This window comes from Gorilla gorilla, chromosome 1 (assembly GCF_029281585.2).
Source record: "Gorilla gorilla gorilla isolate KB3781 chromosome 1, NHGRI_mGorGor1-v2.1_pri, whole genome shotgun sequence".
NCBI classification, from domain to species: domain Eukaryota; kingdom Metazoa; phylum Chordata; class Mammalia; order Primates; family Hominidae; genus Gorilla; species Gorilla gorilla.
In genome coordinates, this window is record NC_073224.2 from 206,914,950 (window position 1) to 206,927,050 (window position 12,101).

Below are 12,101 nucleotides of genomic sequence, written 5' to 3' on the forward strand. Positions count from 1 at the left end.
CAGGAGATCAAGACCATCCTGACTAACACGGTGAAATCCCGTCTCTACTAAAAGTACAAAAAAAATTAGCCAGGCGTGGTGTCGGGGGCCTATAGTCCCAGCTACTCAGAAGGCTGAGGCAGGAGAATGGCGTGAACCCAGGAGGTGGAGCTTGCAGTGAGCCGAGATCGCGCCACTGCACTCCAGCCTGGGCAACAGACCGAGACCGCGTCTCAAAAAAAAAAAAAAAAAAAAAAAAAAGAAGAGACCACAGCTGAAGGGATAGCAAATTCATCATCAAGATGTAGAAAATGAGTTGTTAGGAGCCTGTGGGGAAACATAATCGTTTCATTACACACTCTTAACTAAAGGTCCAAAGAGGCCCTTGGAGCTGGATGAAACTTTCACACACCAAAAAGCTGTAGAAATTATTTCCCTATCCAAGAGGGTCATCTCTTTTGAGAAAAACTATCTTTTCCTGACTTTAAAAGGTTAACGTTTTTCTTAATATAAAGGTAAAACTTGTTTTAAGCTTAAGTTTTTAAACTTATTAAGAATTTACTATAGAACTTTAAAAAATATATTAAAATATACAAAGGAGAGGTGCTCCTCTAATCACACTACACAGTGGTCTACACTTGTAATAAACAAAATCGGGATTTTTTGGGGGGGAGTGGGACGGAGTTTCACTCTTGTTGCCCAGGCTGGAGTGTAATGGCTCAAACTTGGCTCACTGCAACCTCCGCCTCCTGGGTTCAAGCAGTTCTCCTGCCTCAGCCTCCCAAGCAGCTGGGATTACAGGCATATGCCACCACTCCCAGCTAATTTTGTATTTTCAGTAGAGATGAGGTTTCATCATGTTGGTCAGGCTGGTCTCGAACTTCTGACCTCAGGTAATCCGCTCGCCATGGTCTCCCAAAGTGTGGGGATTACAGGCGTGAGCCACCGCGTCCGGCCAAAATTCGGATTTTGTTGTAACTGCAATTTTGTATCTCGCTTGGCTAACATTTTCCCGCATGATTAAATTATCTTATACAACAGGGGTATTCCAGGATACAAATTGGTTGCAATCTCTTATTGTTGGACATTTGGAGTATTGCCTTTATTTTATGGTTTTTCTCGGGCTTTTGGGCTAAGTGTTGCAATTAACATCTTTGTTACATGAATCTTTACTCATATCCTTGATTTTATCCATTGAATTCGTGGAAGTGGAATTGCGGGACCAAAGAGTATTTGAAACATATTACCAATTTGTCTTCTAAGAGTGATTTTACCCATTTAAACTCCCACGCGCAATTTAATAGGATTTCAATGTTGTTGCTGGTGTCGTCAACTGTCAAATGCCGAAGTATACCTTCCGGCCTGACCTCCTGTCCTCCTTCGCGTTTTCCCGCCCACTCCGCACACCCGCCACCCTTAGTCCATGCTGGCCTGCCCCTTCCTTATCCCGCACCAATTCTGTCCAATCAAAAGCAAACTTCCTTAGTATCGCCGTGCAGTTGGTAAGGTGAAGAGTCCGTCGTGCTCAGGGGCGGGCGGAACGGGCTGACGGACGCGGCGATGGGCCAGTGTGAGCGGCGAGTGGGACGTGCGTGGCGTGCGTGCGTTGACCTGGGAAGCACTGGACCTGTGAGGTGTGCGAACTGGTGGCAGTGAGAGACTTCGGCGGACATGGCTCCCAGCGTGCCAGCGGCAGAACCCGAGTATCCTAAAGGCATCCGGGCCGTGCTGCTGGGGCCTCCCGGGGCCGGTAAAGGCACCCAGGTGAGCGGCAGGACTGGGCTTGGCGGCGGAGCCTGCTGAACTCCAAGGTCAAGGCGGCCGGAGATCTAGAAGCCCTGGACCTGTCCGGAGCGGGCCGGGGACTAAGGCCTGCGGGGAACGCTGGCCGGGGTCTCGGTTCTGGTGGGGCATTTCGGGGAGGGTCCAAATTGCAGGTCGGGGCAGTCTGAGTTAGGATTGGAGTGCCCGAGGGATTCAGTTTTGAAGTGTTGGGTTAGGGAATGTGAGGGCTGATTAATTCCACTAAGGGTCTAGAGACTGGAAAGGTTTGAGGGGTAGAGTGAGCCCTGGGCCGAGGCATCTAGATTACAGGCTGAATGGAGGCAATTAGCTGTATGGCCCAGGTTACCTGCGAGTTGGAGGTGAATTGTCCAGAATCAGGGTTACATTCCAGGCACTGGAGGTCGGGAGATTTTGATAATGATTTATGACTTAGGGGGAGGGGAGGAGAAGCATCTCCAACACGTGGGGCAGAGTGAGAGCTGACATGTGCTGTGTGAGCCAGTTGAATTGAGATGGGAGGAAACCTAAGGCTCTCCCTGTTTGAAAGTTGGGGGTGAATGTGTAGAACTGGTTTATAGCCTGGAGACCCATGAGTCGCAACCTTTGAGTAGTGTCCACAATAAGGGTTGGGAGTGCTCATGGGACCTGGCTTGGAGTTAGGACCTGAGGCTACTGAAGGCTAAGCAGCTTGGGATGACTCAAATGATTTTAGATGAAAAGGAACTTGAATTTTTTTTATTTTGTTTTTATTATTTTTGTTTGTTTGTGTCTTCCTTCCCTTTGGTTTTTATTTATTTTTTCCTTTTTTTATTTTGTTGTTGTTTATAGGGAACTTGAAATTTTAACTTTATCAATCAACAGGTTAAAAAACAGGCCCAGAAAGGTCAGGTGGCTTTCCCAAATTAGTGAAATGAGTTTCATGAGCCTGAGACCTCAGGAGCCATGGAGTTAGAGTCTGAAGTTACCATCTGCCCTAGCAGGCAACAGGGGCCTCACTTGGGATCTGGGCCCCTTCTAGATCTGGGACATAATGGGGCCATAGATTAGGGTTGGGATCGATGATCTCATTTCGGATTTGGAAGCCCGCAGGTTGGATTATTGATGTCCCCTTCTTGCTTGGGGTCTGGCATTGCCCCTGGGGCCCTAAGCCTCTGGCTCTTGCCTGTTGTTAGGCTTCAAAGAGGGAAGTCTGAGCTCCCAAATGAAAGGGAATCTGAGGACTGCCCTGTGCCCGCTTTTCTCTTCCTAGCACTTGCCAAGTTTTAAAAATCTTGGCAAACAGACCATCTTACTCATTCTTGGTACCCCTTGTGGCACCTAGCACATTACTTGGCCCTTGATGGGGTTAGTGGAAGTGGATGAATGTCACAGATTAATGTGGGTGATAAAGAAAGAAGTTCTGGAACACTCCATTCATTCCTGTGACCTGGGCACTAGGTCAGAAAAGACAACTTTCTTTTCTCTCCACAGACTGAGATGATTCTTCTTTGGAGCTTACCTGTACCTGATCCCTTTATCCTTTATCCTCAGCGTTGTTGACATCTCTTTCCTGTTGCTGCCACACTCATTTATTGGGTAATCTGCAGCTTAGGGAGGTTTAATCTTAGACTCTGCAGACTTTTGCTGTGAGTGATCAAGTATAAACAGTAGCTCAAATGCTTCATTGTTTTTCTTTTTCTTTTTCTTTTTTTTGAGACAGGGTCTCACTCTGTTGCCCAGGTTGGAGCGCAGTGGTGTGAGCTCAAGCAATCCTCCCACCTCACCCTCCCAGGTAGCTGGGAGTACAGGCACATGCCACCATGCCCAGCTAATTTTTAAACAATTTTTTTGTAGAGACAGGGTCTTGCTATGTTGCCCAGGCTGGTCTTGAACTCCTGGACACAGGCGATCCTCCTGCCTTGACCTCCCAAAGTGCAGGGATTATAGGCACAAGCCACTATGCCCTGAGATTTTTTTTCTTAACTCATATTGAAGTTAATAATTTCAGTAATTATGGAATGGACAACCTATACTAGTATAGTACTGGGACAAGGGTTTTATAATTTAGCAAGCTATGTAACTTCTGAGCCTCAGTGTTCTTACCTGAAAAATGGGGATAATACCTACCTTGCTCATTCAGCATTTCATGAGCACCTAACATTGGGGATATAAAGCATTGGGCAAGACTGATAAAGTTCTTGCCCTCATCAACTAAACATTCACAATGATACTGGAAAATTATGATATATATATGTGTGTGTGTGTGTGTGTGTGTGTGTGTGTGTGTATCAAGCACCCACAACCTAGATGACAGCCTGTTATATAGTAGGTACTCAATAAATTTTGACTCCCTTTTATCTTAGTAACACATCTCCCTTTCCCTCCTTCAACTTGGATGTTTCAGTGTAAGACATGATTTATTCAGGAAGTTTAGAAGAACATTATACTAATGAGTTGATTGATAAGGGTGCATGATGATGAGAGTTGGTCAGAGAAGGCTTTGTAGAAATAGAGGAGATGTGATTAGAGCTGGGAGTTGAAAGGATAAGATTTACACAAGTCATTTAACCTCTACACTTTCCAGAGTTGGAACAATAGGAATACTGGTGATTGTATGTGTTTTTGTGGAGTTTAAAAAAAAGTTCAAGCCTGGGCAACATGGCGAAACCCCATCTCTACAAAAAAATGCAAAAATTAGCCAGGCATGGTGGTGCATGCCTGTAGTCCCAGCTATTCAGGAGGCTGAGGTGGGAGGATCACTTGAGCCTTGGAGGCAGAGTTTGTAGTGAGCTGGGATCTCACCATTGTGCTCCAGCCTGGGCAACAGAGTGAGACCTTGTCTCAAAAAAAAAAAGATCTTAAATCAGACTTTGCAAATGGTAGCCTACAATAACATTTAGCCTGCAGACACATCCCATACACCTTAACTTTTTATTATGAAGAATTTTGAATACACAAAAGAAGACAGGATGGTATAATGAGCCCTTAGCCAGCCCCAACCATTAACTGGTGGCCTTCACTTCTCCAGCCATTCTCCCTTCACAAATTATTATAAAGCACCTCCCAGACATCATAACATTTCATTTGTAGATAATATTAGTATGTATTGCTAAAAGATAATTTTTAAAAACATAAGCATAATATCCTTTAAAAAATCAACAATTTTTATTCATATTTTCTTTTGTGTTACCAATGTGATAATTTTAAGTTTCTTTTATTTATTTATTTTTTTACAGACAAAGTCTTGCTCAGTTGCCCAAGCTGGAGTGTAGTAGCCCAATCATAGCTCATGGCAGCCTCAATCCTCCCACCTCAGCTTCCTGAATAGCTGGGATTACAGGTGCATGCCACCATGCCTGGCTAACTTTTCTAGTGTTTTAAAGATGGGGATCCTGCCATGTTGCTCAGGCTGGTCTTGAACTACCGGGCTCCTCCCTCAGCCACCCAAGTAGCTGGGACTATAGGCATGTGCCACTGTGCCCATCCTTTCTTTTAATTTATAAGTTCCCCTTCTCTTTTTTTCCTGGGGTTTTGCCGAAGAAATTGGATTATTTTTCTTTTCTTTTCTTTTTTTTTTTTTTTTTGAGACAGAGTCTCGCTCTGTTGCCCAGGCTGGAGTGCAGTGGTGTGATCTTGGCTCACTGCAAGCTCCGCTTCCCGGGTTCACGCCATTCTCCTGCCTCAGTCTCCCGAGTAGCTGGGACTACAGGTGCCTGCCACCACACCCGGCTAATTTTTGTATCTTTAGTAGAGACGGGGTTTCACTGTGTTAGCCAGGATGGTCTCGATCTCCTGACCTCATGATCCGCCCACCTTGGCCTCCCAAAGTGCTGGGATTATAGGCGTGAGCCATCATGCCCGGCCCCAGAAATTGGATTATTTTTCCTGGGAGTATTATACCACTCTCTGGGAATTTTCAGTTGTATTCCCCTGGTGTACTTAACATCTTCCTCTGCCCTCTCTATTTCCTGTAAATTGGTGGTTTATACTTAATTAGTATATACTTAATTCAATTCAGGTTCAATTTTTTGGCCCAACTACTTCACAGGTGGTGGGTGCTGTGCTCTCCCTGAGGAGGCACATGGTATTTCCTTGTCTCTGGTGTTTATAGTCATGCTGTTCAGTGACTAGGTTCAGTAATTCGTTATGGATGGTGAAATGGTGGTATTCTAATTATATCGTTCCCTGATCATTTATTAGCTGAAATATTTCTATAAAGAGAAACTTCCCCTCATCTACTGTTTCGTTGCCCCGTGATATGGTTGGTATAGAAAAGTCAGGATAAATGCTTGATTTATTCTCTTTGTCAGCTTTCAAAATAGTAGGTTGACCACAGAGCGTTTTCGGTTATGCAATTTCTCTTAAAAATCCAGAGCTCTAGTTTCTCTTGAGAAACCAGAAGACCTGGCAGTGATGCCTCCATTCCAGTGTGGCAGCAGTCACTTGCAGTTGTGTGGCATTGCTGCTTTGGATGGTCTGTGTGTCTTCCTGTCCCCTGCACGGTCCTCTTCACTGCCCGTTGCTTACATTTGACTCATTTCATACAGTTGCATTGCCTGCTTGGCTCCCACTGGCAGATGTTTGCAATCTTACATGTAAAATCTCTAACCTGGGGTTAGTGCCTAGTGCCTGCTCAGTAATGTTTGTTTTCTTCCTGCTATACTTTGTTATACCTGCGTAACTCAGTATTTTATGTGCTTTATGTTGCATGACTGAAATAATGTTTCCTTTTAAAACTCCTCACTTTTAACTAAAGTAGTTAAATATTTCAAAACTACTCGCTTTTGCATCAATGTAATGTTTTAAAACATCTGTAATACCTGGGTTTGTTATTTTATTTAAATAACTTTATTTCCTTGCCTCCCTTTTGGGGTTGGATGCTCCTTCTGTGTAGTCAAAACCAAAGGTATGTTTCTTGGTTTTTTTGCCAACCCCTCCTCGTTTCTTCCATGTGTCAAACTTATGCCCAATTCATCGAGGCCAGGCACGCTTAGGCAGTCTTATGGGTCAGATGCATCAGTTATGTCATTGCAGTGATACTTGCAACATCTCTGAGACCCACACTCTTATTTCCCCTTTTACAGTTGGAGAAACTGAAGTTTGAATGGCTTGTTCTCTAGGCTACATAGCAAGTAATTTACAGAGCTTGCATCTGAATGACTCCAAAGCTCCTGCTCTTTCTGCTGCTATCTACTGCCCCAGGTTAGATTTTTCTCCTACCGTATGCATGTCAGGAGGGTGTAATAATTACAACATAGTCACCCATTGCTCAGTTATGTGACAGACCCCCAAGCTAAAGATTTTACATGTATCATCTGATTTAATCCTATAACACTAGGAGATAGGTCCTTTTTACTGACAGAGAAACTGAGCTCAGAGGCTTTATCTTGCCTCAGGACACACATGTAGTAAGTAGCAAAGGTAGGATTTGAACTCATGTCTGTCTGACTCTTGAGTAGTCATTATTTTACATTGTTGCTGTGTAATCTAGATAAGAGGCAGAAATGAATATGAATGGAAAAATACATACAAGTGCAGGGTGCCAGGTGGGAAGCATCAGATGAGTGACTTTGAATGTTGGCTTAGTTCAGGGATAGAACAAGAACTACAATTTGCTGAAGTTCTCCTGTTCATCCTCCTATCCACCCAGTGAGGTTGGTAATGATTTCCTCAGTAAGTTAAGAGACAGCTGAAATGCAAACACAGGTTTCTGTGATTAAAAAAAAAAAAAAAACTTAAGCTATAAGATACCTAGAAAAAGTGAACAGCTTGATTTATTTTACAATGTGAACAGATTTATGTAGCTTACACCCATTATCAAGAAACAGAACATTGCCAGCACTTTGAAATCCTCCTTGTGCTCCCTTCCAGGAGGATAGCCACTAAGGCTCTTTGGGTTGTTTGTCTTAAAGCCTTATAGTGTCATGGCTAAGAGTTAGGGCTTGGTAATCTGGCCTGTTGCCAGTTCTTTTACTAGCTCTGTGATCTTGGGCAACTTAGCCCCTGAGTTTCATCTGTAAAATGCAGTTAAAAATAGTTCCTACCTCATGGGTTTATTATGTATTATACATACTAAGTACCGTAAAACAATGCATGGAAAACTGCTTGGCATGATGCAGATGCTCAAAGTTAGCTAATGTTAATATGAATCCTCAGCGGAAGAAGGGGTAGTTGGGGAGGTGTTTTTGTTTTAGGAGACAGGGTCTCACTCTGTCACTCAGGCTGGAGTGCAATGGCACGGTCATAGTTCATTGAAGCCTCGAACTCCTGGGCTCAAATGGTCCTCCCACCTCAGCCTCCTAAGTAGCTGGACTACAAGTACCTGCCACCATGCCCAGCTAATTAAAAAAAAAAAAAATGTAGAAATGGGGTCTTGCTGTGTTGCCCGGACTGGTCTCAAACTTTTGGCCTCAAGTGATCCTCCCAAAGTGCTGGGATTACAGATGTGAGCCACTGCTTCCAGCCCAGTTAGGCTTTTGATGGGAGAAATGTACTCAGAAGTGTACTACAGAAAAGGCTTAGAACAATATTGGAGCAGAGAGGGCATTCCTGTGGAGTGAGGAGCTTGTGTTGAGGTCCTTGGAGAGGCATTTATGCCGCGTATTTGGGAACCATGCGTAAGAGCAGTTTGTCTGCAGTGGTGCAGGACGTAAACACAGGGCACTTGTGGAGGTAAGTTGGGAGGGCTTGGCAGGTTTTAGAAGCTGATTGTGGAGGGCAGCTGAGTGCCAGGCTAAGATATTTGGACTCTTCCTCTATTGTACCACAGAGATGTTGAAGGCTTCGGAATGTGTATGTTTTGGAGGGTAGGTAGCATATCCAACAGTGTTTTAAGATATGATTCTAGCTGCATGTGTAGGAACATTGACAGCAGGAGTGACAAAGACTGGAGGCACAAAGGTGATTGTGCCAGGCACAGTGATATGCGCCCATAGTCCCAACTACTCCGGAAGCTGTGGTGGGAGGATTGCTTGGGCACAGGAGTTTGGGGCTATAGTGTGCTATGCTGATCAGGTGTCTGCACTAAATTCAGCATCAGGCCAGGCACGGTGGCTTGTGCCTATAATTCCAGCACTTTGGGAGGCTGAGGTATGCAGCTCGCTTGAGCTCAGGAGTTGGAGACCAGCCTGGGCAACATGACGAAACCCCATCTCTACAAAAAATACAATAATTAGCCGGGCATGGTACTGCATGCCTGAGTCCCAGCTACCTGGGAGACTAAGGCAGGAAGATTGCTCGAGCCCAGGAGTTTGAGGCCACAGTGAACTATGAACATGTCACTGCACTCCAGCCTGGGCAATAGAGTGAGACCCTATCTCAAAAAAAAAAAAAAAAAAAAAGTTCAACATCAATATGGTGACCTCCCAGGAGCAGGAGACCACTAGGTTGCCTAAGGAGAGGTGAATCGGCCCAGGTCAGAAAAAGAGCAGGCCAAAATTCCCATGCCGATGTGTAGTGGGCTAACACTTGTGAAGCCACTGTGCTCCACCCTGGGCAACATAGCAAGACCTCATTTCTAAAAAAACATAAGAAGAAGATGATGGTTGCAAGGTGAGAAGACTGGTGAATTTGGGATTAAACCAAATCTCTAGGACTGATAGTTTCCCTTTATTTCCTAGTTGTCAGGCCCTATGCTGGATGTCTTTGCATACGTAATCTTATTAAATCCCCACAACAGTTCAGCAGATAGACACTGTTTTCTGTTCTATGGATAAAGAAAACGAGACCTTAGAAAAGGTGATGTAATTTGTTCAGGATGACACAGTGAATAAACGGTAGAGCCTGTTTCCTAACCCAGATCTGTACCACTACAAAACCCAGTCTCTGCCACTACATCAGGGCTTCACAAACGGTATCCATCAGAACCTGAGGTGCTGCTTGAGAGCCACTCAATCATAAACTTTAAAGGTGGGCCTAGGAAATGCCTTAGATGATTGATAACACACTGAAATTTGAGAACCACTCAGCCCACCATGCTGTCTCTCTAGTGGTTTTAGCATTCCCATTAATTACCCCAGAGTCCTCCACCCCACACAGAGTTTTCATAGAGGTGATGAGCCTGTTTCTTGGGCTCAGCAACAGTTTTTGGCTGACAGCAACAGACTATGACTGAGTGTGGGCTTCAGACCCCTGCTCTTCAAAGTGTAGTTTAGAGCCCAGCCACTCATCCAGGCCGGGAAGCTTGCTTAAAGTGCAGGTACTTAGGCCCTACCCTATTGAACTAGAATCTGCATTTTTTTTTTTTTTTTTTTCTTGAGACGGAGTTTCACCCTTGTTGCCCAGGCTGGAGTGTAACGGCACGATCTCAATCTCAGTTCACCACAACCTCTGCCTCCCGGGTTTAAGCGATTCTTCTGCCTCTGCCTCCCTAGTAACTGGGATTATAGGCATGTGCCACCACGCCCAGCTAATTTTGTATTTTCAGTAGAGACGGGGTTTCTCCATGTTGGTCATGCTGGTCTTGAACTCCCGACCTCAGATGATCCGCCTGCTTCGGCCTCCTAGAGTGCTGGGATTACAGGCGTGAGCCACCGCGCCCAGCCGGAATCTGCATTTTAACAGCATTCCTCCAGTGATTTAGAGTCTGCGAATGACTGCTCTAAAGCATAAGTTTGAAGTGTGAGGGGACTATAATAAAGTTATTTCATTAGGTTTCTGCAGCCTGTAAATAAAGAGTAATGCAAAGAAGAAAGACCACGGAGGGAAGCCTTTTATTTATTGAATGCCTGCTGCGTGTCTGATGTTTTTGGTACTTTATTTCATTTATCCTCATAAGAACCCTGTGAAGTAGTCATTATCCCCATTAAACTGATGAGGAAACTGACACTCTGAGAAGTTAAGTACTTAGCCCAAGATCACACAGCTACTGAGTGCCTTAGCTAGGAATCAAGTGTAAATCTGTCTGACTTCAAAACCCATGCGTGCTCTTTACAGCCTACCACATTGACTCCCAGGCAGCCAGCAGGAAATGAAGGAATTCGTTTTCTTTTTTTTTTTTTTTTTTTTGAGATGGAGTCTTCCTCTGTCGCCCAGGCTGGAGTACAGTGGCGCGATCTCAGCTCACTGCAACCTCCACCTCGTGGGTTCAAGCAGTTCTCTGCCACAGCCTCCTGAGTAGCTGGGATTACAAGAACCCACCACCATGCCCGGCTAATTTTTGTATTTTTAGTAGAGATGGGGTTTCACCATTTTGGCCAGGCTGGTCTTGAAGTCTTGAACTCCTGACCTCGTGATCCACCCGCCTTAGCCTCCCAAAGTTCTGGGATTACAGGCGTGAGCCACTGTACCCAGCCAGGAATTAGTTTTCTTCCCTATTGGTGTGTGTTCTTTCATCTAGCTGTAGAATCCAATCACCTGGAACAGTGCATAAGAGTCCTGCAGTTTGGGAGTGATAAAAATAGAACAGGTTCTGTGCTAACAGCTCTTCTCTGTGGTGTTTTGGTCAGCCTTTCCACTTGAGCAAGCCTGACCTCCAAATTGTTTACCCAGGTTAATTTCAACAGCAATGAGAAAGATTGGCAGAAAGCACTCTCTAGATGTATGGCCACAGTGCCAACCTGGTTTTTCATTGTCAGGGCTCCTGACATTCACTGGTTTTGCAAAGTACAGAATTTTGGTTTTTTGGGTTTGTTTGTTTGTTTATTTGAGATGTAGTCTTGCTTCTTCGCCCGGGCTGGATCTCGGCTCACTGCAACCTCCACCTCCTGGGTTCAAGCAATTCTCCTGCCTCAGCCTCCCAAGTAGCTGGGATTACAGGCACGTGCCAGCACGCCCAGCTAATTTTTGTATTTTTAGTAGAGATGGGGTTTCACCATGTTGGCCAGGCTAGTCTCGAACTCCTGACCTCAGGTGATCCACCCGCCTCGGCCTCCCAAAGTGCTGGGATTACAGGTGTGAGCCACTGCGCCCAACCCAGAGTACAGAGGTTTTTTTGTTGCTGTTTTTTTGTTTTTTTGTGAGATGGAGTCTTGCTCTGTCTCCAGGCTGGAGTGCAATGGCGCAGTCTCAGCTCACTGCAACCTCCAACTCCTAGGTTCAAGCGATTCCCCTGCCTCAGCCTCCTGAGTAGCTGGGACTACAGGCATGCGCCACCATGCCCGGCTAATTTTTTTGTATTTTAGTAGAGACGGGGTTTCACCATGTTGGCCAGGATGGTCTCAATCTCCTGACCTTGTGATCCACCCGCCTTGGCCTCCCAAAGTGCTGGGATTATAGGCATGAGCCACTGCACCCGGCCAAGTACAGTTTTTAATGCCTTCTCACTAGATTCCATTTTGCTATGAAGTCATTTCTTTGCTTTAACTGAATTGGTCCATGAATCACAAAGCAGCCCTATCTATGTACCTTTTATTGTGTGC

At 45.1% G+C, this 12,101-nt stretch overlaps 1 protein-coding gene across 4 annotated transcripts in view; it reads left to right on the forward strand.

Moving 5' to 3' along the window:
- Window positions 1–1,463: 1,463 nt before the first annotated feature.
- The window catches only part of AK2 (adenylate kinase 2), a 28,416-nt gene continuing 17,778 nt past the window's right edge, over window positions 1,464–12,101 (forward strand). Inside the window, exons 1-2 of one of the 4 annotated variants that reach the window (XM_063700587.1) lie at window positions 1,598–1,743; window positions 6,828–6,945. Coding sequence is in view for 3 of the 4 variants with exons in the window: in XM_004025397.4 (XP_004025446.1) it covers window positions 1,651–1,743 (93 nt within the window). In the remaining variant the exon portion in view is untranslated. Of the gene's footprint in view, window positions 1,744–6,827; window positions 6,946–12,101 lie in introns of all 4 variants that reach the window. The other 3 variants (XM_004025397.4, XM_019014870.3, XM_019014886.3) reach the window with 3 other exon arrangements.